Raw genomic sequence first — 26,975 nt, 5'->3', positions numbered from 1 at the left:
GGGAATTCATGCCCTTCAATTTCTAATTTCAGCTCTGGGCCTTAGGTGATAATTTAGGCTATGATGGAGAAAACTTGAAATCCCATAGCAGAGGAAGAAAAAACTACACAGTCTCTATTCTTAACATAGAGACAGATAGTTGCGCATGGTATTTCATCTTGACAGCAGATCTAAATTAGACAGCAACATTCTTCTAAGAAAATAAGCAGTGTTTGAAGAAGACAAAAAGGAAAGTACAACCCTGAAACTTAATTTTGACTGTTGAGGTTCTAAACCTGGAGCCAACTGACAGAATTTTCTGAGGTTCAAAAATTCAGCCTATTTGTGACAGTTGACCTGCCCCCAACATCTTGTGCCTCAAGGATTATTCAATCCTGCCCAGGACAGCTATGTTTTCATTGCTGGAAACAAAGTATAGCACAAACCTGATATAAAAGTAGAATCTTTACAGAAAATAGAGAGTGGCTAAACAAAAATAGTATGTGTTTTTTTCAATACAGAACGAAGCAAAGTAAGAAACTCTTTACCCAAATATTTTATTAATACTGTTATTAGAGGGGAAACCTCATGTAATACACATAATTCTGTTATTTTTTTATGTTGTTAGGTTATGTTATTAAAGGCTGTGTAAGCACAAAGGAGGGGAAGCATAATGACAGGTGGGGATACTCCAGGAATCTGAGCAGAACAATCATAACCTTGAGGCCATTAAATGATGATGATGAAGGCATTGTCTAAGGGTGAGATCTACTGAGATGAGTCAACTAGAGAGGCTTTCCCTGGTTAAGGGTGATTACAGCCTCCAGGGTAAGTCATTCATTAGGGGATGTCAAGCAAAGCAGTTTGGGATTGTGAGAGACTTACAATATCATGAAGCATTTCTGAAAAGCACCAAAGGGAAGGAGGAAGAGGGATCAAAGTAGATTGGGAGGAACAAGCATGAATAATCGTAAGAAGAGAATGAAAGTTGAAATAGGAAGATATGCTCAGACTCATTACTGCATGGTACTAGGGACATGGGGCTTCAGCAGCCCCAACTCTACTGAGCTTCTGGATTCAGTAATTCATAACATATGTTGTTAATAGACTCAGCAATTCTTGCAAGTTAAGAGAGCCAGTCCCGAAATAATTTTTATTCCTTTCCATTGCTTCAGGCTGAGTTTCTTGGAGCAAAGAAATTCAGAGTTTTGTGATTCTTATCAGCTACTGGTGAAGTTCTAACAATGTTTTCTAACTTGTGAGCAAATACAGATTTTTACATGAGTAGGAAGTTTCAATACAGTTAATAACCCACTTAGAAAGAGGAGATAGAGAGTCCCGTCCTTCAAATTTATTGAAAAGCACAACAGTGCTGGCTGATTTACTACACATCTCTATTCTGTAGCATTGATTAAGAATGATACATAGAAATGAATACCTGAATCAGTGAAGGAAACAAAGATAGTAATATGAAGTAATTTGTTCTACCTGCTGAATGTGAAAAGGAAATCAAAACTGTAAAATCTGCAGAAAAAACAAATTGCTAAATGATTTGAAATACATAATTAGATTAAATAGAAGTAAAATTATACACACTTTTACCTTTCTCCTCAGTAGCCCCTAGAGGTTGTTCTTCCTCTGATACTGGTTTTTCTTGCATTTCTCCTCTGTAAGTAAAAGATTATTCTTCTTAAGACTAACATAAATACTGCTGAAAGAAGCTGCAGATACATTAAAGATGTAGAAAAATAACATTGGGAACTGAAATATAATTTGGGTCGTACAAAATAAAAATCAAATATATCTTATAATCTAAAATGCTATTGTCTCATGACATCAAAAGGCTGGAGTAATGAAAGGCATTTAGCAAGAGAATCTTCAGCCACCATCTTTACTAATCTAAATGAGATATTCCTCAAAATTGACACATATTGGCTTATTTCCTGTACCTCATAACTAATCTTAGTGTACTCTTTTACTAAAATTATGTTGATAAATGCACTGATAAGTTTAATACAAAGTAAGGCTACAATTTTCTTGTTCAGATATTTGGAATAGTTTACCTTTCTTCTTCTTCTGTTTTCTTTTCTAATGCTTCCTCAGTTAGTCTTTTCAAAATTTTAGGATTAATTTCATCCCTATTTGCTGAGTATGTTCTGCGTATTATATAGACTCCTGCAATACAAGTACATAACAATATTGAGTTTTATGCATCTGTATAAAATTAAAGTATTTGAGCTAGGAAAATTATTTAATAAATGATAGACAGCTTTCTAAAGCCAAGAAAATGCATATACACCACTTAATTCTTATTATACTCTTGCTTTCTAAGGTTTTAGAGATTTGATTTCAATTTCAAGCACCTAATAAACTGAGTCTAGGATATGGGAAGGTTATGATGAAAGCTAAAAGGACAGACAGCACTGAAAGGATTTATCTTGTATTTCCAAATGTCAAGCATTACTCTGGCATATATTTTGTTTGTACGCATATAAAGGAAACTATGAAGAAAAAATTAAAAACATTAAAATAAAAATATAAAGAATGTACACACAGTGTGCGCTCACAGCTCAGAAAGCCAACTGTATCCTGGGCTGCATCAAAAGGAGCATGACCAGCAGGTCGAAGGAGGTGATCCTGCTCCTCTACTCTGCTCTCGTGAGACCTCACTTGCAGTATTGTGTTCAGTTCTGGTGTCCTCAACATAAAAAGGACATGGAACTGTTGGAACAAGTCCAGAGGAGGGCCACGAGGATGATCAGGGGACTGGAGCACCTCCCGTGTGAAGGTATGCTGAGAAAGTTGGGGCTGTTTAGCCTGGAGAAGAGAAGGCTGTGTGGAGACCTCATAGCAGTAGCTGAAGGGGGCCTACAAGAATGCTGGAGAGGAGCTCTTCATCAGGGACTGTAGTAAAAGAACAAGGGGTAATGAATTCAAACTTAAACAGGGGAAGTTCAGGTCAGATATAAGGAAGAAGTTCTTTATCATGAAGGTGGTGAGGCACTGGAATGGGTTGCCCTGGGAAGCTGTGAATGCTGTATCCCTGGCGGTGTTCAAGGCCAGGCTGGACAGAGCCTTGGGTGACATGGTTTAGTGTGAGGTGTCTCTACCCACGGCAGGAGGGTTAGAACTAGATGATCTTCAGGTCCTTTCGAACCCTAACTATTCTATGATTCTATACTTCGTGGTTTAAGCCCAGCCAGTAACTCAGAACCATGTAGCCGCTCGTTCACTCCTCCCCCACGCCTTCCTCCCCCATGCTCCCAGACGGATGGGGAGGAGAGCCCAAAGAATGTAATTCCCACAGGTTGAGATAACAACAGTCCAGTAACTAAGGTATAACACAAAACCACTGTTGCTAACATAAATAATAATAATGATAAGGGAAATAACAATGGAAGAGAATACAACCACTCACCACCCAGCCCGACCCAAGCAGTGATATAACCCTTCCGGGTAACTGCCGCCGGTTTATATACTGGGCATGATGTGCGGTGGTATGGAATACCCCTTTGGCTAGTTTGGGTCAGGTGTCCTGTCTCTGCTTCCTCCCGACTTCCCCTCCTCTCTGGAAGAGCATGAGACTCAGAAAGTCCTTGGTCAGAATAAACATTACAGAGCAGTATCATAAAACCATTGGTGTTATCAGCGCTGTTCCCAGGCTGAAAGTCAAAACCACAGCACTGCACCAGCTGCTAAGAAGGAGAAAAAAGACTGCTACTGCTGAACCCAGGACAAAAGTAATGACTCAAAATGCTGTGAAAATGTAAACCTCACAGCTTCATTATTATTTGACAGAAATTAATGGGAATCAAACAAAAAGTTATCACAATTGTCCAAATTAAAAAAAAAAAAGAAAGAAAAAAGGAGAGAGAAACAAACAAAACCCCAAACCCAAAATGAAACAAAACAGATAATTCAAGGAAATATCTGTAAGCATTCTTATGGTTATTAAGAAAGAGCAATGCACTGTGTCCCAGAAACCAGGTTCATGAACATTTCAATATACTTGAAATGTCTGGGAAGCAAAGATGAGACATGGTAATGCAGCTTGTCCTTCAGTGCTTTCCGAAAGTATCTGAGATGAGATATTAAATGATAGAAGCAGCAAAAAAGATTTTCTGTCAAACAATCTAAAACTTCCCCATCGAAATGTTGCGTTTGTATTTAGTCTGTATAGGAGCTCCAGCCACAGTGGAAGAATTTTAATTAAGATGTTTGAAGTGTTACAAAATTTCACAAGGCTATGTGACTAAGTTCAGGTACTGTAGCTGAGTCGTGAGGATCATTAGCTGATCAGATTGCATGCTTTTGAAAAGTTGGTTTGGTTTTGGTTTAATAAGAAATCTGTTTTGAGCAGTCTGTGTAACCTTGGTTCGCTCAGGTTGATTTTTATATTCAGGGATATGGATTTGAAAAGCTCTCTGGACTGATTCTAATGATCAGGCAGTAAGCTTTCTTGAACTAAGTATGAGTAGACCTATCATTCCTTTCTTGAAAGGGAGGTTTCTACTACTGAAAGACCTTTGGATAATGGATTTGGTTGAACAGGTAATGACAAACATTGCCAAAGAGCAAGGAAACTTGTGGTGTGGTATGAATCAAGCAGGAAAAATCCATTAAGACATGATTTGAAAGGCAAAACTTTTAACAGCTTTTCATGCCCAGTACCAACCTTTCTTCCAGCTTGAAACAAACAATCCCTTCCTCTAATTTCATAGGTACTAAGCTATTGTATCAGTCTGGATAGAAAGTTGCTCGACTTTTTTTGACCTCATGATAGGGAACCCTTTACATATACCTATCAACACTGAAAAAAAGAGAAGATCAAGTTTCATTAGTGTGCATTTACTAACCGTTTTTTTCTGTATCCTTCAGACAGACAACAGTGTCAGGTAAAAGTCCTTTTTCTGATAAAGCTGACCAGTGATCTGTTGACAGAGGGTAGTTATCCACTACCCATCCTCCTTTTTCTGGAGCACCAGGAAACCTGCCTTTGTTATTCTTGATAAGCTGTTATAAAATGTCAGGTCAGTAACATAAAAAGACTAAGATAGTCTGTGAACTGTTCAAAAAGATTGCACAAAATGATTTTCTAAACATTATGACTTTTCCCTACTGTCATTTCAGGTCAATAAAAAGTAAGACATTTATAACTTTGTATGTCTGAATGAAATAAAAACATTTTAAATAAAAAGAGATTTATGTGCCAGTGATTTTCTAAGGTTGCCTGTAAAGATTTTAGATTCCACTTTCAGTAGTTACACAGCAGGGAACAAATCTTAAACAATTCAATATTCTTGGATAAACATTCATATAAAATTCTTTTCAGACACTCGTATCTGGCATTGAGCTCTTTAATAGTGATTATTAAGAGTATAAGAATAAGGTGAGCATACAGTGATACTTCCCTCAGATAATTCTCCCAAGCTTTAACAATTTGTAGCCCAGGTACTTTGCACAACAGAAACAATGCGTGTGTGTGTGTGTGTGTGTATGTATAGAGAGATGTAAGTCCTCATAGATTTGTCTTTCATGATCTTGCTCAGTCTCTCCTTAATCGTGTGTAAGCTTTCAAACTATGTGATATAAACAAAACTGATCTTTCACATGGAAAAATGAAGAACATATATCAATAATGTATAAGCTGTTATAGGTTGCTCTTAGAAAACAAGTGCTTTGCCATGTAGTATTTATAGCTTTACCTCTGCAATAGCACTCTCCAATACTTCAGCATATATTTCAGGTGGCAGTGTAACTTCAGAGACTGATGCACTTGTTGTGGCTTCTACCATTGCTTGAACTTCTGGGTGGTCAGCAGTTATCTCTGCCATTCCTAACAATGCAGATTTTTTTAAAGTTAAAAAGTCACAAAATTCTGAAATACTTATTTCCTCTGGTCAGGAATAACTGCATCACATGGATATTGAGTCTTAAGCACCAACTCCTTCAACCTCACAACCTATTCTGACAACAGACACAAACTGCAGACTTCAGTGGAGTTTCATAGCCTCGCTATTTAGGGCCCAACTGGACTTGGGAGCCCTCAGTGCAGCCAGGAAGCCATTTAACTAATTATAATGATATATCGTCCTTTGCATAATTTTTAGTGATTCTCTCAAGTGGTAGAATTTAGTAGGTAATTAACTAAATAATTTCATTAGGAATAGGAAATACTTTCTGGGATAATTATCTCTAGATCTAGATTCAAACATCCAAAAATATTTAATTTCTCCTTCTGAAGCTTTCCTCCTTTGTGTGACAATTTACATTCTTCATCTGTTTGTAGTTCTGTTTTGCAATAAAATCACTTGAGCTCGCCAAGGTTATTAATTAGGATTAAATTCTTATTAATCCTAATTTGATTTCACATACTATCCTGAAAAGTATTTACATACATCTGGAACATGAAACTGTTTAATGATTTTTATTTTGGTGTGATAGTTCACCACTATTCTTACTGCAATGACATTTTTTGTATCACTGTCAACTTCTATGTTTTGCAGCACCAAAGGAATATACTGATTTCTTGTTAGATATGTATCTATACATGAGTAAGTCAAACATGGTGATTCCTTGCTAGCTGAATAAGACAAAATGGCTTGACTGTCCATTGGAACCATAGCTAGAGCTAACTGGAAATGCAATTCCAATTCAGTGGAAAAATTTAATTTTAAAATAAATAATTTTGAAAAAAACCAACCAAAACCATTCACTTTTCTGAAAAAGGAACATCTAATTTTTGTTTAAAATACGTAAAAATAATATGTTATTTTCACCTTTTGAAAATATTTGCTGAATTTATCAAGCTGCAAACACCTGGGCAGCTTACGAAGTCTAAATATGACCAGAGCTGGAGAGTCTTGTGAATGTGCCATCTGAGGCAGCATACTTGGCAGGCTGCTCCAAAGTGGAAAATACGTACACTGTGGGTTCACATCAGGCTAGCTGATGAGGTGTTTTCTTGAAGAAAATTTAAATTTTGCAGAGATTTAACTTGTTAGAAAGTCATTCAAATGTAAAGTTTTAAACCAGTATCAATCAGAACTAATTTCTTCTTTGAAAAAGAGCTCAGAAAACTCTTTCTTACATTCTTGTGGTTTTCAGCTTCTGAAGATTTACACGTAATATCAAAAATACTGAATTTTACTTAGCTGTCCCCTTCACTGCATGTACATTTAGTTCATACTTAATGCACAGCAACCGTAACAACTTCTGTAATAATTTCTAAGTCAAAGTGACAGCAATTGCTTCAGTTAAATTACCTAAAGCAAATAAGATAGCTTCGAAGACCATGGAACACCTTATTCACCTGATTCTGTTGACTGTTCTTCCATCCTGTTTTTTACTGCTGTTATAGCTTTTTCTATTATGTCCCTCCGCATTTGCTCCAAGTTTTCTTCTTTTGCTTTTTCTAGATGGGGTTGAATGAGTTTGACCATATCAAGAACCTAGTGAAATTATTTGAAAAAGAAAAAATATCACAGAAGAGAAATGTAGCATCAGATACAACTTCTACAGAATGAAATGAGTTTGGAAAAGCTGTGCTAATTTCAGGAAAAAATACATATAATTCAAGTGCAGGGTTTTTTTTGCAGAAAAAATATTTTCTAATTTGCATTTACATTTCAGTATCTTATATACAAAAGTTATTCATGGTATTATTATGCTAAAATATAGTATTTGTTATATAAACAACTGACACAAATACTTGTCTTACACAGAGAGTAAATATTTTTGAAATGTAGCTACTTTTATACAAATGAGTTTCACTAAAATATTGTATTTCCTCTATAATCCATGTTTGCAATGTGTAAATAACACAACAAGAATAAGAATGGGCTTAACTGTTTTCCAAGCCTCAGCTGATACCCTTGTTACACAAGGCATTTACAAACCTACCTTTCCTTTGTATTTGTGTGCAATTAGGTTACAAAGAGTTGTTCTTCCAGAGAATGGAGGACCAAATACTAGTACTTTACAAGGAGGAAGTGGCATTGGTGGTAACAGGTAAGGCCGTGGATTCGACATAAATGCTCTCAATGCCGCTAGGGATGACAGTATGTACATTTTACCTAGAAAACTTAAAACAGAAGAGAAGCTAACAGACATAGACAATTATGTTATAAAATAGAAATAAATAGCGACAAATTCCACTAACCTGACAGCTAAGTCTGGATTTCCTATTACAATGTCACCTTTCTTTAGAGCCACAGGACATGCTTTCCCCCATCTGCTTCTACGCCATCGATATCTGTGTGCTATTAGTTGGTAAGACGACAGAACCCGGAAAAGTTCACCCTGTTTATTAAAACAGCAAGAACAGCATATGTAATTTTTGACTGAAGCTACATATGCCATGTTCTTCGTCTTTTTTGAAATATTTTGTTGGAAAACAAGAAAACCTGACTAGAAAACCACCCTTCTTAGTATACTTTTTAAAAATCACATGGATAAGAATTACAGGACAATTTTAAGGAGAAACAATTTGTTTTTTTCAAGTTTATTTAATAAAAGTAGTACCTAAAATAGTTCCTCTAGCCTTCATTTACTATTTTCAGAATTTTAAACTGATAAAGAGGTACAAATCAGCCACTTACTGAAGATGATAGAAAATGGCCAAGATTTCTTTTAAATGGGATAAAGAAAGAACTACGGTCTGTGAGGGGAATAGCAAGGTCAAAGTATCTCTTTTTGGCACACAAAAATGTCATGTGATAGGAGTAAATTTAATAGACCTTTACAGAATATGAATAGTGAGTTAATCCTAAAATTTATGCTGACTCTAAATTATACAGAATAGTACAGACAGATGCTGGCTGTGAAAAACTGTAAACAGGCCTCCAGAATCTAGGAAGCTGGGCATGAAAATAGCAGGTTTACACAGAAAATGATGGGCTGTCATTTACTGCCACTACTCAGGAACAGATCTTGGAATTGTAATACACACTTCCATGAAAGCATTTGGTCAATGCCCAAGCAGTCAGAAAACCAACCTGAATGTTAGGAATGATTAGCAAAGAGAGAAGATAATGGTTTAACTTTTGAATTGTATAAATCCTGCTTTCATCTTTACTGCTATGTGCATTGGCTACCCTCATCTCAAAAAGTATACAGTAGAATAGGACAAGTTTAAAAAAAAGATAATACGACTGATCAATCACACAAAAATATTTTCATGTAAGAATAAATAAGATTAAGTAGACTGGAACTCTTTGGTCCAGGAACAAAACAGCTATGTAAGAACAGACAAAAAATCTGAAATTATGAGTTATTACAGGGCAGATACAGAGAACAAAACTACTTACTGGCTTTTGTGTATCAACAACTAGAGGACACTGAGCTAAAAGGTGGCAGGGTCAACACAAAGGGAAGCAATTCTGTATAGAATGTCCAATTAAGCTGCAGAACTCCTTGCCCTAAATACTGTGGATGCTAAAATTTACACACAGATTAACACAAACACACAGACTAACTAATAAATACAGATGATCTCTCACACATAAAGTCTTTCACTTGTGAATTTTGTCAGGTACTGAGAAAACAGAAAAGCAAAAGGAGGGGTGTTTCTCTGAAAATGTATAGTGAGGTCTCCCCGTTACGGTACCATTTATGCATTCAGAGTTTTGATTAAGAAATAGGAAAGATGACTGCAAGTGTATATAGGTGAAAACATTATGCAAAGATCAATTTTTTTATTTTTATTTGGAAGGACAAATTATAATTGTCATGATTCAGAAAACTTCAGCACTAACTAGTCATGTTTCTAATTATTTACATGTTGCTAAATTTGTATTAGCATGCTGTTTCTCATCAGGAAAAGAGCAGGCAGGAGTCAGCTGCTGAGATTGTAATCTTTTGGCTAAAGTTTCTTTATTTTCTTGGAAGGAAATAATTCTTCCTCTATTGCTAAACAAACATTTTGCTCAAAATCTTATTACAATAATCTAACTTTTTTTTTTTTTTTAAATGCCAGAGTATTTTCTTTTCATACTCTTTAAGTGGATTTCAGTACCAGAATTAGCTTAAATTCACATTTCTGGAAAATCAAGGCTCAAAAAATACCCTTATTGCATAGAAAAACAAACTGGTTGCTATGAAACAGAGATTTTGTAGTATAAGCTTACAGCAGTAAAGAAAAAAATATTTTTGTGGTTATTACAGCCAATCACATTTTAGAAAAGCACACTTACATTTTCCAGTCCCTCCAGCATTTCTTCTTGATCACTTTGAAGTCTGGTTATAGGTGCTCCAGTTCGAACACCCAGAGATTGAAGTTGAACTGCCACTGACTGAAAAGAAAATAACTCTTGACTTAGTCCCAGGCAAAACTGCTTTTGTGTTATCCAAAAGGACCACCAAAGTATTTTTAAAATTGCAGCTTATCATCTATATAATGGCTACCTATACACTAAGGCCCAGTTTCTAGCTTGGAGTCATGCTAGTTATTGAGCTGAATTTTATTTGGTAGATACAGGCTGTGCAAAATGCTGCATCACACATGGCCTTTATGTCTCCTAATTATGCTGTGAATACCAAGCCATCTAAAGGAATAGGCTGTGAAGGGTTCTTTCCCAAACAGCCCTGGAAGTATTCAGATGAGCTTCAATCAGAAAAGGAGGAAAGTCTCTTTAGGACATCAGATTATGCACAATTGGAAGTAATACAACTTCGGGTAATTCCCTCAACATAAAAAGGACATGGAACTGTTGGAACAAGTCCAGAGGAGGGTCACAAGGATGATCAGGGGACTGGAGCACCTCATGTATGAAGACAGGCTGAGAAAGTTGGGGCTGTTCAGCCTGGAGAAGAGAAGGCTGTGGGGAGACCTCATAGCAGCCTTCCAGTATCTGAAGGGGGGCTATAGGGATGCTGGAGAGGGACTATTCATCACAGACTGTAGTGACAGGACAAGGGGTAATGGGTTAAAACTTAAACAGGGAAAGTTTAGATTGGATATAAGGAGGAAATTATTTACTGCAAGGGTGGTGAGGCACTGGAATGTGTTGGCCAGGGAAGTTGTGAATGTTCCATCCCTGGCAGTGTTCAAGGCCAGGTTGGACAGAGCCTTGGGTGACATGGTTTAGTGGGAGGTGTCCCTGCCCATGGCAGGGAGGTTGGAATTAGATGATCTTCAGGTCCTTTCCAACCCTAACTATTCTATGATTCTATGATTTAAAAAGATACTTAAACCAGATGTCTGACAATGAGAATCAGATGATATTAAATTTAATTGAAGTATTTCCTGAATGTAATCTTGATTGAATGCAAGTATTCTTAAAATCAAAAGCAAATTTTGCCATGTTTGGACTAGTCTCATAATAGGTCTTTGCCTTATAGGTAAAAAGTTTGGAATCATTACACAACCTGATAGCCTTCAGTATAGATTTTCTGTTGTCATGTTCACAAAAAGACATGAGTCACATAAATGAGGACATTTTCTGTTCCAACTCTACAAAATTAGTGTGGGGTGGTTTTTTTTATGTTGTTGCTTTTTGGGGGGTGTTTGTTTGCTTGTTTGTTTTGGTGGTGGTTGTTTTTTTCTCCCCATAGGACCACCCTTGGTGGTAAAGTTTAGCACAAATTTAAATAATACATACAGAATTATAATTGTTCTAACAATTTTGTTCAATTTGCTTCGAACAACAGTGGGGAAACTGCAGAAGCAGCTCACTTCCTACATTGTCAAAGATAATCTCTCACTTCATTTCCAGCCCCATACTTCAGGCTCTGATTTGAAGCAATTCTTATTTCTGAAGCAGAGGAGAAGATTATTTACATTCAAATTTTAGCATTGTATTTTTTTAATAGGGAGAATGAGTTGCTATGTTATGACCTCAAAAGCTAGACACAAACACCCCAAATTACTAAAAGAATGAAGTGTTTTCTGTTACATTGTAAACCAATATCAAATCTAATAAAAATCCTGTAATTATTTTAGACACCAGCACAAAATAAGCCAATTCTGTAAATATACTGAAAATATCTTGACTCGTCATTAATAATATGTTACACTAATACACAAAGTAAAGTGCAAAAAACAAATGGGTACAATATAAAAGAGTTTGTAGCCTGCCTGAAAATATTTTCATGTAACATATACGTAAGCCTAGGGCAATGCAGTGAATCTTATTATTGTTTTAATAAAGCAACAAAAGCAAGCGTTTCAGAGGTCATGCTTTCCAATAGCAATTAAATGAGTTTTATACACAATTTAAGATTTTGTGTAACCTTAATACAGGTTACACAACACCTTAATAAAGAATATTAAAACTTACTACTAAAAGATCATCTGGTTGCTGATTTCCATCCACTTCAATAAGATGCTCACAATCCTGTTCAGCCATCAAGTCCTGTTTAAGAACAAAGACATACTCATCAAATCAGTATAGTTAACAAGATTACGACATTGAAGCTCATTCTGTTCCTATACATATCAAAGGCTGGACTCCTGTGGACTCAGCAAAACCAAGATTTTTGGTACAAGTCATAAGTCATTTGATAAGTCATACTGATGACTTATCAAACCGTCTAAAGAGAAACTTTTATTTGGTGATGTTTAAATACAGAGAGAATTAAAAATTGAAGTAACAATGAGTTCAGAAAACAAATATCCTAGCTCAAATGCAAGAGAGCTACAAAGAATCAAGACACAGTAACATTTTGCATATGAATTCAACCTCTAATTGTCTAACTACCCCAATTCTCTTTTGGAAAATGGTGGCAGTGTCGATTAACAGATCTTTTGGAAATACCAGCAACGAGACCAACATTTTCATTTTGGTCGCAAAGCACAATTTCTATCAAATTTGAGCAATACCTTTGATTTTTCTTATTTTCAATTTTCCCATTAGTAAATAAGATATTAGACTAAAATAGACATCCCATGTCAGTTGTCAATGTCTCTGACTGAGGATTGAGAACATTTACTCCATTCCTGTCAGATGTTGGCCTGACCCCAGCCGTGAAAATGCCTAATAAAGGTGACTTTACGACTTTACAACTTTACAACTTAACTTACAGGCAATCTGTTCTGGTTCTGTACTACACTTACAGCTGGAGTTTATTTCCCTGCATCCAGTCTAAATCTTTTATACTATAAATTAAACTGTTTGCCATATATTTGGTAGAAATAGATCACTAATTACTTCTTTCTATTACTCTTCTACAGAGAAGATAATAGTGTTTACTTTATATACAATGGTCTTATTGGTACATCCATAATACTTGCTTTTGTACAATAGGATCGTATTTATTGACTCAGTTTTCAACTAGTTATTTCACGTGTTGCAGTTGTTCATTAGGTTTTCCCCTAACTGTAGTATTTCACACTTATTCTCCTCAATTTCATCCTAACAATTTATCAAGAAATCAAAGTACCTATCCCAGTTCAGGGCAAACTGCACATCTTACCTTTTTTTTTTTTTTTCCAATTTCATCATCCCAATCTCCACCTGAGCCAATGATAGACTCCTATGTTCTTCAAATGTACTAGTGGACAGCTAATACACTGATACATTTCTCATTAATAAGTCTAAGTAAGACCTACCAACTAGTGGAACATGTTGAAAGTGCTGAAGTTTGGTGTACAATGTAAAGTCACAGTTAATTTAAACAACTTTCCATTAGTTCACTTATGAGAAATCCATGGGAGATTGTGTAATGATTAATGATAACAACTCTTTGCTTTTCCCTTTGCAGCAGTAACAAGTTTGTTGTGTGAGCAAAGAACATTGAACCAGTTTTATATGATTTTATCTACAGAGTTATCTAATCCATAGCGAAATTGATGGGGTTAAATAAACAAAAATTGTCATGTGTGCAGCAAACATGAGGCTTTTGCATTTGTTTGTATCAGAAGGAAAAAAAAAAAAAAACAACAAAAAGGGGGGGGAAGAAAACAAATTATTGCTTTGGACCTGGTCTGGGGTTTGTGTTTTGCAGGGGGAGAGGAAAGATACATAGTAAATCCAATTTTCATGAACCCAAGGAAATTAAAAAGCTGCAGAAATAAAATAGGTGATAAAGCAAACTGATGGGCTAATCAATGTGTACATAGATCTGCAGGCAATGGAGCAGGTGAGGAAGGGAACCTATTGGAGTGGAAGTCAATGGATGAAAGAGCAGATTTGTTATAGGACTGCATTCTAGGATGGACTTCAGTAATGGTGATACATTGAGCTCTTCAAATACTTCACTTCCTTGATTTAGGAAGCATCTTTGGTGGCAGATACGATTTCACTTTTAGAACTCAAAATGGATTAATTTGTCTTGACTCCAGAGTGGAAACAACACCAGCAGATGACAACTTTGTATCATTGATTTCAGTATGAAATTCAGAACTTGGAGGTATGTTCTAACATGCCTTGTGCCCATATCCATACCAGAAATCTCAAACTAAAAAAAACCAACCCAACAATGAAAACCATGCAAGATATTTAAAAAAATATTTTGTTATATATAATCACATTATTTTGCTTTTTCTTACTTCTAAATGATGAAGCATGATATCCTTATACTTTCCAACTCTTTTCTCTGCATTTTCAAGAAAATCTTCAGGCCTCTGCACTAACTGATGCAAAAACTCTGACTTCTTAAGTGGATCTTCTTCAGTCTGCAGAATGAAAGTTAAATATTTAGAGATACAGAAATAATAACTATTTTTTGTCTTTATTCAAAGGTAAATAAAATAGATTTCCAGTGTATTGCAATGAGTATTAGTCCAGTGATTGCTGACTGTGATCCTGTACTGATGAAGTGTAGATCCTGCAAATTCAGAGGAATGTGACTAGAACTTGCAGTGGTAACTCTCTGGCCAGTATTATAAGTCAGAACAATTCAACCTGAATTCAATATTAATACCTTAATGAAAAGAAAAAAAAAAAGAGAAAAGAAAATCCATGGGTAGTAGTCTAACACCTAAATCAGAAAACAAGCTACTATCCTGCAAATACTAGTAAAACTTGCTACAATAAACAAAATTTTAAAACTCTTTTTTCTTTTTGCTTAGACCCAGAAACAGGCAATATGGAGTAATACATCTCCTTATACAACCTTTTAACTTACGGAAAGAAAAAGTTCAGTGCCTTCTGAGTCAGAGATTGAATCCAGGTTAAGCTGTACAATAACCACCATTTTCTCTCATTTAAATCTACCACTTAAGCACTATGCCACATCTCTTAAAGCAGAACAGAAACTGACTTAAGGTTAAAGTTGAGCAGAAGTTTCTTCACTATGAGGGTGCTGAGGCACTGGAACGGGTTGCCCAGAGAAGTTGTGGCTGCCCCATGCCTGGCAGTGTTCAAGGCCAGGTTGATGGGACTTTGAGAAACCTGGTCTAGTGGCAGATGTCCCTGCCCATGGCAGGTGGGCTGGAACTAGATGACCTTTATGGTCCCTTCTAACCCTAACCATCCTATGATTCTATGAAAATTGTTCTGCTTTGTGAAGAGTACATTATAATACTTTGCACTCTTTAGATGTTAGCAATATTTACCTGTTCTTCCAGCTCTTTGTCTTCTTCTTCTGCTTCATTATCTTCTTCCTGCTGACCTTTCTTTTTCTTATGCTTTTCTATAATGTCAGGATCCCACTGGTTTCTCTGATACACCTGCCCTGAATCAGGGTGTTGTCTTTGTCCTGATATTCTTTGGCATAAATCATAATCTGAACACTAGCAAGGAATAATTAAAAAGAAATCATGTGTTTATTGTACTGCCATAATACTACTATTTTTTCTGAAACTGCATAATGGGGGGTAAGAGTCTGACAAATATTTGGATTCATAAACTTCTCCAATGACATTCTGAGTAAACACGAAATTTTCAAAAGCAGCAAATATTAAAGAAAGACTTAAACACTTGCATAGTTTTTCCCCATCAGCATTTTACATTCTGTATCAGGAGTGTAATCACTACTTGAGCACATTGTACCATGCAAGTTATACTTTCCAGTATAACAAGTGTAGGTGCAGTTTATAGATAAAAGTACTTTGCAGACAGGCTCATGCTTGCTCTTTCAATTTATGCCAAAGTGGTTTGGACTTGAGCAAGATTAAGTTAATTTTACAAGGTGCCTCTGACCTCTCAAAGCTCTACTATTACCCAAAAGCATAATGCTATTGTGTCAGAAGCTAAAGGAGTTCAGCAATTTGGAGCTCTGGAAGAGAAAGATATGGTCTTTCTAGAAAAGCCCTCCAGACACAAATTTAGTTTAACATTAAACACCGATAAATCTGCATGTGGTATGTGGTGGTTGAATTATTAAGATTTAAGAGGTTTGACTAAAAAGTCTGTCCTAACTAGAACATTCCTAACTAAACACCCTAACTAAAACATTTACCCTAACTAAAACAGTCCTTTCAACTAAAAGCTAACAATCTCTGACTGTTTCCACTTCCCTGCTTCTGAGCTAAGTTAACACTGGCTGTGCCACTAATATATGCTCCACGAGAGTCTTCTTACTACATTGTCACATTACGTACTATTTGATTCCTCCTTAGAATTGTAGCTGTTAGCAAGATACCTGGACTTCAGATACCTGACTTTGCAACACTGAAAGGATTGTTTTTCTTTAACTCTTTCATTTCTCTCTTTTCTTTTTCCCCCTGCAACAAAAAGCCGGTTCGGTCTTTCCAATCACTCAGCAAAGGACAAGGGATCAGAAGAGGAGATACCTGAATGTTCACTGTGATCATAGTTAATAAAGCTTCTATCATCTCAGCTGTCCTGAACTATACATGCATTAATACACACTTAAAGTCCCCAGATCTCCAGAAGGTCTTAAGATAGATACCATAAAATTCTACCATGGAATTCGAGGTGGGCCGCAATAAAAAATAAATAATCTTTCTTCCTTTCTAATCACTGACACCTACCCTTCAGACATATATGAAAAACCTGAGATAACACAAAAATACTGTACTTAGAATCACAGAATCATAAAATAGCTAGGGTTGGAAAGGACATGAAGATCATCTAGTTCCAATCCCCCTGCCATGGGCAGGGACACCTCCCACGAAACCAGGTCACCCAAGGCTTTGTCCAACCTGGCCTTGAACACCTTGAACACATTATTCCAAGTGAGGTCTCACGAGAGCAGAGTAGAGGGGCAGGATCACCTCCTTCGACCTGCTGGTCATGCTCCTTTTGATGCAGCCCAGGATACAGTTGGCTTTCTGGGCTGCAAGCGCACAATGAAGCTGGCTCATGTATCAACCGAACCATACAGCTTGGTGTCATTGGCAAACTTGCTGAGGGTGCACTCAATCCCACTGTCCATGTCACCGACAAAGATGTTGAACAAGATCGGTCCCAACATCGATCCCTGAAGGACACCACTCGTTACTGGTCTCCAGCCAGACATTGAGCCATTGACCACAACTCTTTGCATGTGGCCATCCAGCCAGTTCTTTATAGACCGAGTGGTCCACCTACCAAATTGATGTCTCTCCAATTTAGAGACAGGGATGTCTTGTGGGACAGCGTCAAACGCTTTGCACAATTCCAGGTAGATGATGTCAAACGCTCTACCCCGTCCATCAGCTCCATAGCCCCATCATAGAAGGCCACCAAATTGGTCAGGCAGCATTTCTCCTTAGTGAAGCCATGCTGGCTGTCACCAAGCACCTTGCTGTTTTTCATGTGCCTCAGCATGCCTTCCAGGAGAATCTGCTCCAAGATTTTGCCAGGCACAGAGGTGAGACTGACTGGTTTGGAGTTTCCTGGATCATCCATTTTCCCTTTCCTGAAAATGAGGATTATATTTGCCTTTTTCCATTGTTGGGAACTTTATCTGACTGCCATGATTTCTCAAATATGATGGACAGTGGCTTAGCAGCTTCATTCCCTAGCACCTTCAGGACCCGCAGATGGATTTCATCAGGTCCCATGGACTTGTGCACATTCAGGTTCTTAAGATGGTCTCGAACCAGATCCTCTCCTACAGTGGGCCCAAGGTCTTCGTTCTCACAGACCCTGCGTCTGCCTTCCAAGACTTGGGTGATGTGGTCAGAGCCTTTGCCAGTGAAAGCTGAGGCAAAGAAATTCAGAACCTCAGCCTTCTCCAAATACAGGGTAGCCAGTTCTCCTGAGAGCTTCCGGAGGGGGCCCATGTTGTCGCTAGTCTGTCTTTTATTTGCAATGTACCTATAGAATCCCTTCCTGTTATCCTTAACGTCCCTAGCCAAGTGTAATTCTAACTGGGCCTTAGCTTTCCCAACCTGGTCCCTCGCTTCCCGGACTACATCTCTGTATCCTTCCCAGGCCACCTGTCCTTGCTTCCACGTTTTATAAGCTTCTGTTTTCCCCTCAAAGTTTCCTCAGCAGCTCCTTATCCATTCAAGGAGGTCTCCTGGCCCTCCTGCTGCACTTCCTTCTAGCTGGGATGCAACACTCCTGAGCTTGTAGTAGGTGATCCTTGAATATCAGCCAACAGCCTTGGGCCCCCCTGCCCTCTAGGGCTATTTCCCATGGAACCTTACTAAGCAGGTTCCTGAAGAGGCCAAAGTCTGCTCTCTTGAAGTCCAGGGCAGTGAGCATGCTGCACACTCTCCTCACTGTCCTGAGGATCTCAAATTTGACCATCTCATGATCGCTGCATCCAAGGCTGCCCTGGAGCGTCACATTTGCAATGAGCCCTTCCCTGTTGGTGAGCACAAGGTCAAGCATGGCACCTCTCCTTGTCGGCTCCTCTATTACTTGCAGAAGGAAATTGTCTTCCACACAATTGAGGAACCTCCTGGATTGCTTCTGCCAGGCCGTACCATCCCTCCAACAGATATCAGGGTGGTTGAAGTCCCCCATGAGAACGGCCTGCGAGCATGAGGCTGCTCCTATCTGTCTATCGAGTGCTACATCCACAGAGTCCTCTTGATCAGGCGTTAAGATCAAATTGTTACAGAAACAGCAAATTGATTTCTACAGAAAATACAAAGCTTTTGAGATTGCATTGCTGGCAATAGGCCCACTGCACTCATTTCCTGAGGTATCTCTTGAAGTATTCCAATAATTTAGGGTATTTCTATATTTCTACAGTCATGTAGCTGACATGACTGCTATAGGACACAGCACATTTTGAAACAGGGAAGGAGAAATTCAATCTGATATGTTTTCTCCTTTCAAAAGTGCATTTTCTGTCCTTTTTCTTGGAGAGAAAATATTTCTCTAAATTGGTCTGCTAATAACAGTATTTCATCATTTCCAGAGTTATCTAGAATCTCCCTTCTCTCTTTTTGGTATAATGAAAATGGTTACAATTCTAACATACCTGTGAAAACAGCTTGAACCCACTGAAATCAAAAGCAATATTATACATTTGATTTTGGGACAAGGATTTTGAATGAGCATTCAGTCTCAGTCATCTTCCCAGGGGAGAAGATGATGTAACTACAAGAAGTCAAGAATTCTGTGTTCTTTCTAGTGTAATTAGTATCACTCTTCTATTTGTACTGTTGCACATGAAACTATACAACATATCTTCTCAAGAACTAGGATTTCTCAGTATCTGGTATTGAAACAAAGATGGACTTTCTGTAGCTGAAAAAATCAAAACTGCCAGAAAAGCAGTACACTGATATGTTTCTCTGATGTTTTAAGGTCTTTCTATGAGCACAGAAAGAAAGGTTTAAAATAGGCACTCACAAATTTTCATTTTGGTCAAACAAATTAAGTCTCAAAAATATGACTTTCACAGAATTAGATCTTGCAAAGTCATAGACTAGGTCCATGCACTGGAATTTAGCATCTGACTAACCACATAGGTATTACAACTAGAATCAAAATCCCAATAAGAATGGAGCACAACACCAGAGGCTGATTATTCAGAGTTGGCTTGGCAGCTCTTTCTGCACATTCAGAGTAAAAGATGGAAATACTCTAGCTGATAATAAATAAAAAAAAATTGCAAGAGAAAAGGCCTGAGCCCTTGTTCATTATTATATATACCACTACTTCATCTGCATTGAATCTGTCAAAATTTGGTGTGGGGGCCAGCTAGTATTCTTCCCTGGTAAATACCTGGGCACAATCTGCAGAATGTCACAAGCCTGGTTTTTTCCCAGCAGGCAGTCTGGACACGGACACGCCATTCTGGCTAACAAGATAGATGAGCTGCGTTCTGCCAAAGCAGTTGGCTTGATGCCTGAAGAGTCACTCTTGATTCATTTTATTTACTAATATGGACGTAGCTGGCAAGTCCATTCTTCTAAGTTACACTGAGAAAGTCTTCTTAATCCTATACTAACAAAGATCTATATTTCTCTCTCTATGATCAGAGTCACTTTTGTAAAACGTCTGGTCTGTCACATTACTGTCATGAAGAAATTGAGATTTGTAAGTGAGATGAATTAATAATGACTAAGAAGCAGTTTCACAGTTATTGAGTAAAAAATGAAACAATTAGCTCTCTAACATCCATATATGAAAAGGTCCTTCCAGAAACATATGCATGGCAGATGCACATGTATCCAAAATTCCATAATAATCATGTTATTCAGAGTTTTCTTGAAAACCTGTGCCTTCCATTTGTTAGAAATGCAAAAACTAAGTGCTACTGAAGTTTTAGGAAATGTTTACTATTTTACATGAGTAATACTTATAATGGAGTGAGCTAGTGTAATTTCATTCCAATACAAAAGAGAACAATTTATTATTGCTCAAAAAAATACTATATGCAGATGCAAAGGGAAAAACAATATCTTTTGACATATGCAGCATATGAGTTCAATAGTAGTTAGAAAAATTACTAGCAAGTTACTGAAGATGACATTACCTTAATGTTGATCAGGAAATCCGGTTTTAATTTTAGATTCTTTATTTTCTGTACTTGCTGTGAAACAGTCATGTATTCCTCTGAGAGAGAAGGAAATCCACTGAGAACATAACCTGCCAAATACATTTTATTAAATATATCTATTAGAAGGTTATGACAAATATAGCACTAGTTACACTCACCTCCTTTAAACAATACATGTATTTCATGGCACAACTCTAAACCATGTACATGACATAACACTATTAAGAAAATTCTGCACCCATGTCTACTTCAGATGAAATACAAACAAAAGGGTGTTTTCAACTTGATAAAGGGCTCTCAAAGTCTGTGAACGCAGTTACGAAATATAAGAAAGATGTAGACATTAAAGATCATACTCAGACCACCTGCTTCATATGTCTAGCTCAGACACTGGAGCATGAAAAATTAATAAGCTTTTAGTGACCACTTTTGCTACTATAAGACTTTATAAAAAGCATAGCAAAAGGAAGACAATCTATGGTACAAAACATTTTAACTAGGAGTCCAGGCTTTTTATACAGCCTTTACAGAACTTCACTTCCATAGACAATCATAGAAGTATAGAATAGTTAGGGTTGGAAAGGTCCTTAAGGTCATCTAATTCCAACCCCCCTGCCATGGCCAGGGACACCTCCCACTAAACCATGTCACCCAAGGCTCTGACCAACCTGGCCTTGAACACCGCCAGGGATGGAACATTCACAACTTCCCTGGCCAACACATTCCAGTGCCTCACCACCCTAACAGAAAAGAATTTCCTCCTTACATCCAGGCTAAACTTCCTTTGTTTAAGTTTTAATCGTTACCCTTTGTCCTGTCACTTCAGTCCCTAAAGAAGAGTCCATCCCCAGCATCCCTATAGGCTCCCTTCAGATACTGGAAGGCTGCTATGAGGTCTCCCCACAGCCTTCTCTTCTCCAGGCTGAACAGCCCCAACCTCCTCAGCCTGTCTTCATACGGGAGGTGCTCCAGTCCCCTGATCATCCTCGTGGCCCTCCTCTGGACTTGTTCCAACAGTTCCATGTCCTTTTTATGTTGAAAACACCAGAACTGCACACAATACTCCAAGTGAGGTCTCACGAGAGCAGAATAGAGGGGCAGGATCACCTCCTTCGACCTGCTGGTCACGCTCCTTTTGATGCAGCCCAGTATACAGTTGGCTTTCTGGGCTGCAAGCATACAATGACGCCGGCTCATGTTCATTTTCTCATCAACCAACACCCCCAAGTCCTTCTCCACAGGGCTGCTCTGAATCTCTTCTCTGCCCAACCTGTAGCTGTGCCTGGGATTGCTCCGACCCAGGTGTAGGACCTTGCACTTGGCATGGTTAAACTGCATAAGGCTGGCATCAGCCCAGCTCACAAGCATGTCAAGGTCCCTCTGGATGGCATTCCTTCCCTCCAGCGTATCAACCGAACCACACAGCTTGGTGTCATCAGCAAACTTGCTGAAGGAGCACTCAATCCCACTGTCCATTTCACCGACAAAAATGTTGAACAAGATCGGTCCCAACATCGATCCCTGAAGGACACCACTTGTTACTGGTCTCCAGCCAGACATTGAGCCATTGACCACAACTCTTTGCATGTGGCCATCCAGCCAGTTCTTTATAGACCGAGTGGTCCACCTACCAAATTGATGTCTCTCCAATTTAGAGACAAGGATGTCTTGTGGGACAGCGTCGAACGCTTTGCACAATTCCAGGTAGATGACGTCAACTGCTCTACCCCCGTCCATCAGCTCCATAGCCCCATCATAGAAGGCCACCAAATTGGTCAGGCAGCATTTCTCCTTAGTGAAGCCATGCTGGCTGTCACCAAGCACCTTGTTGTTTTTCATGTGCCTCAGCATGCCTTCCAGGAGAATCTGCTCCAAGATTTTGCCAGGCACAGAGGTGAGACTGACTGGTTTGGAGTTTCCTGGATCATCCATTTTCCCTTTCTTGAAAATGGGGATTATATTTGCCTTTTTCCATTGTCGGGAACTTCACCTGACTGCCATGATTTCTCAAATATGATGGACAGTGGCTTAGCAGCTTCATTCCCTAGCACCTTCAGGACCCACGGATGGATTTCATCAGGTCCCATGGACTTGTGCACATTCAGGTTCTTAAGATGGTCTCGAATCAGATCCTCTCCTACAGTGGGCCCAAGGTCTTCGTTCTCACAGACCCTGCATCTGCCTTCCAACTTGGGTGATGTGGTCAGAGCCTTTGCCAGTGAAAGCTGAGGCAAAGAAATCATTCAGAACCTCAGCCTTCTCCAAATACAGGGTAGCCAGTTCTCCTGATAGCTTCCAGAGGGGGCCCACGTTGTCCCTAGTCTGTCTTTTTAGTGATTTCGGTTTTCGTAATTTTTCACAATAGTGAGCCTGAATATCCCTTTGGGATACACAGTGCTCCTGGAACTTAAATCCTCTCAAAAGGAGGCAGGAACACAGTGTGCATATTGAAGCACCTAACTTTGCAAGCATCCATTTACTCAGGATTCACAATGCTGAGTCCTCTTTGGCAGAGAGACACTGAATGTCTGGCGGTAATAATACCTTCTTCCTACCGTATAGCAAGGAACTCAATATTCATGAGGCCAGAATGAGAGACTAAAGAACAATCAGGTGGATTTTTTAAGTCTAATAGTGAGAATATTCCCTCAGAGAAATGGTTCATGCTCAAAATGCGTAGAATTTTATGCAATAACATTTAAATGCAGGACTAATACAAAAACATAGTAGTAGTCTTTGCAAGAGGTATTAGGACTGAAGATGACTCTTTCTTTGGGGAGCTATTATCCGTACATGCAAAATTTATATTGTCATTCCTCTAGGAGGCACACAGTGACCCACACCTTAAGTGTTTCTACGCAAGCTCACTGGAGCTTTCTCACTGGGGTGTGCATTAGAAGACTGCAGGAAATAATGGCACACACAAAGCTAGAGCACCCACCTTTCCCACAGAAAGTGTGTGTAGATAGGTCAATATGCATTCTCAGAAAAGAGAATGCGTGCTTGTAAACTGTCCGTGTTTGAGAGAGGGTTTGCATGTTTGAGTGTATTGTTTGGAATTAGTTTTAGGACGGTGTTCAGAAATTTGCAGGTGTTGATTAGTATTTGGCAAGTGTCTAGTGCTGTGGATTGTCTGTTTTGTGGCTAATATTTAACCTTTTCACGGATCACCAGTTCATTGATTATCAGTTAATTGTGTATCATTAAAAAATCTATAAACAACTTTGGTCCTGATATAAGTCATGCTAATTGAACAGTTTCCCTGTGACATAGATTTTTAATTTGTAAATATTATTTAGGTTAACATAAGAACTTCTGGTTGTTTTCTTACTCTATTAAAAAAAATAATTGTCAAGCATGTCAGCTAAATGGGGCTTATAATTCTGTATTTTCTTACCTACAATACCCTAAATTATAAATACGCTTGTTATTTTCCAGTCCCTAACTTATTTTTTAAAAAGACATTATTATCTCAAGAAATAGCTTCATACCTGACCTTCAGAAGTACAAAAAAAAAAAAACAAGCAAACTGTTTTTAGTGACTTACAATTTTTTAAATATTTTGCTTTAGTACTTCCAAATAACTTTGACAAATCAGTCTCCAACATGTGTTTATTATTTAAGTCAGAAGAGTATAATTGAAAATACCTTACTGCGTGTACTGTTTGGAAACTTCTATTTTACAGTGTTAAAACCAAATGTTCAAAGTAAAAAACTCAGCCTCTCACACAAACTGTTTTTAAAATCTTTAATGAATAATTAACAGTGAATTGACTGATTAGTTCCTGCTGAAAGTCTACTTAAGCTTTCCAAGGATTATATTAAGATCATTGTTGCTAAATAAAAAATCATAAGAACTAGAAAATAACAAAAATTGGTTTTGGGGCTGAGATCTAGTTGGCAGGATAAATAGTGAGAATTCTATTCCTTGCTACTTTGGGTCATCTGTAATATAGAAAATGGCTTGGCTACAAAAAGCAGACTTTTATCAATTTCATAGACATGTTTCCAGTCTCTAGGACCTTTGTGGTACTCTGTGATAAGACACATTTTAGGCATTCATCACCAGCATGACTCAAAGAGGGGAACTAAGATAACATACATCTCTTCGTGCTTCTAATAAAGACCTGACATGGATTAAGAAACTGGCAGTTCCGCTGCTACTTCCTCCCTCATAATTTTGTTTTTTTATAATCTCCTTTTTTTTAAAAAATCTCTATTTCTCTTTTGCATAGCGTTTTAAAAGAGTAGTTTCACCAGGTAAGGCTGCAACTTTTGCAAAACTGTTGCATCTTGGACTAGGAAAGGAATAAAAGCAATTGCAACTGAAAGCTCATAGAAGCATGCTAGTTTTCAGAGCAGCAGAATGGTACGTTTGTAACATTTTCTTGTCACTATATCTGTCTCTCTCCTATAATGGAAATTTCAAATAAAAGCAGCAGCAGGAAAAAGAAATTAAATTTTCTTTTACTTTCTTTCCACTTAGCAATATATTTGTTTTCTCTTCAGGAAAACACGTTCAGATTCCAGCAAATATCTACAGCGCTAGACTTAAGAGCCTCAATTAACATCATCTTTCCTCAAAAAGAATTAGTATCACTACAAACACTATTGTCATCCAACTTATTCCCAGTGACAAAATGCAAAGCAAATAAACAATTTTGTAAGGGAAAAAAAAAAAAGGAAGGGTAATAGTTTGCATTTTCAATATTTTTTTTTTTTTTGCTATCTTGTTTTCCTTCTTCATTATTTTAAATGTTCAATATATTTTTGCCAGTGGGATTTTGTAGTTGTTGTTCTTACAGAAATATTCAAGAGAAAAAAATCTGTATTTTAAACCATAGAACTTTTCTAACCTGATACAACTGTTAAATGAGAGTCATAGTAACACTTAAAATTTGGGGCAAATTCATTTTCTCAAAATTAACACAGCATAGGACTGGTATGACACTTTCTGATTTCCCATATTGGTAAATTCATCCGTAAATACATTCTCAGTTTAGAAGTATTCCACAACTGAAGGAGCACAAGAAAAAGTTCTACTGTCTAAAATAAATTATATTTGAGCAGTAATGGATGCAAAGTGTATCATAATTGTAGGTAGCTCATTCTAAGAAGCTTAAGTTATAAATATACTTACCAAAATGAGTAACTTGTGGTGACTCAATCTTTTTCAGTATCATTTCTGTAACCAGTTCTTCGGAAATACTTTGACCTTTAAAAAGCAACTCTTGACACTAAGGTAAAATTCAAAACATAGTCTTACATAACATGTATTTGTCAAGAATGTGACAAAACTCATTAGAAGGTAAGACATTTACCTTAAACCCATACTCTGTTTTTTCTTGAATATTTGTTTGGATTACTTCCAAAGCTGAGGAAACACAACAGATGGAATAAATTTAAAATAATTAATAAAACACATATTCTATAAAGACATGTACATGCAGATACATACATACACATTCACACATAGGAGTATGAGTGCATCTTTCATCCAGAGATTATATTGTCTTTAACCACAGAGTGTGTCTTTCTAAGTTATGGTATCTCAGATCTTTTCTTTCATTCCCTTAGTAACTTAGCCCGATAAAAAGGACATGGAACTGTTGGAACAAGTCCAGAGGAGGGCCATGAGGATGATCAGGGGACTGGAGCACCTCCGTATGAAGAGAGGCTGAGAAAGTTGGTGCTGTTCAGCCTGGAGAAGAGAAGGCTGCAGGGAGACCTCATAGCAGCCTTCCAGTATCTGAATGGGGATCACAGGGATGCTGGGGAGGGACTCTTCGTTAGGGACTGAAGTGACAGGACAAAGGGTAACAGGTTAAAACTTAAACAGGGGAAGTTTAGACTGGATATAAGGAGGAAATTCTTTCCTGTTAGGGTGGTGAGGCACTGGAATGGGTTGGCCAGGGAAGTTGTGAATGTTCCATCCCTGGCAGTGTTCAAGGCCAGGTTGGTCAGAGCCTTGGGTGACATGGTTTAGTGGGAGGTGTCCCTGCCCATGGCAGGGGGGTTAGAACTAGATGATCTTCAGGTCCTTTCCAACCCTAACTATTCTATGATTCTATGTATGTGTGATCCAAGCAACCAGACTGTTTTTGAATGAACAGCTATTATATTTAGGGCCATTATTATATCTTGTCATCCAGAACTTGGTACCTTCTGGCAATGTCTGGGTAGATGACTTCCCTACTGTCTAA

The 26,975-nt window shown here is 37.8% G+C and overlaps 1 protein-coding gene across 1 annotated transcript in view; it reads right to left on the bottom strand.

Annotated features, from left to right (window-relative positions):
• Nucleotides 1-26,975, bottom strand: part of AK9 (adenylate kinase 9) — a 72,202-nt gene that overhangs the window by 38,699 nt on the left and 6,528 nt on the right. The window contains exons 4-17 of the mRNA XM_062632533.1: nucleotides 26,094-26,146; nucleotides 25,913-26,009; nucleotides 20,749-20,861; nucleotides 15,476-15,652; nucleotides 14,468-14,593; nucleotides 12,258-12,332; nucleotides 10,173-10,271; nucleotides 8,141-8,280; nucleotides 7,882-8,062; nucleotides 7,292-7,430; nucleotides 5,685-5,815; nucleotides 4,836-4,992; nucleotides 2,043-2,154; nucleotides 1,576-1,646 (exon numbers count right to left, since the gene is read on the bottom strand). Coding sequence (XP_062488517.1) covers nucleotides 1,576-1,646; nucleotides 2,043-2,154; nucleotides 4,836-4,992; nucleotides 5,685-5,815; nucleotides 7,292-7,430; nucleotides 7,882-8,062; nucleotides 8,141-8,280; nucleotides 10,173-10,271; nucleotides 12,258-12,332; nucleotides 14,468-14,593; nucleotides 15,476-15,652; nucleotides 20,749-20,861; nucleotides 25,913-26,009; nucleotides 26,094-26,146 — 1,671 coding nt within the window. The remainder of the gene's footprint in view (nucleotides 1-1,575; nucleotides 1,647-2,042; nucleotides 2,155-4,835; nucleotides 4,993-5,684; nucleotides 5,816-7,291; nucleotides 7,431-7,881; nucleotides 8,063-8,140; nucleotides 8,281-10,172; nucleotides 10,272-12,257; nucleotides 12,333-14,467; nucleotides 14,594-15,475; nucleotides 15,653-20,748; nucleotides 20,862-25,912; nucleotides 26,010-26,093; nucleotides 26,147-26,975) is intronic.

Source organism: Pezoporus occidentalis, unplaced genomic scaffold, assembly GCF_034315485.1.
Source record: "Pezoporus occidentalis ecotype Australia unplaced genomic scaffold, CSIRO_AGI_Poc_V1 ctg39, whole genome shotgun sequence".
NCBI lineage: Eukaryota > Metazoa > Chordata > Aves > Psittaciformes > Psittacidae > Pezoporus > Pezoporus occidentalis.
The sequence above is the reverse complement of the archived record's forward strand: the minus strand, read 5'-3'. Positions and strand labels throughout refer to the sequence as shown.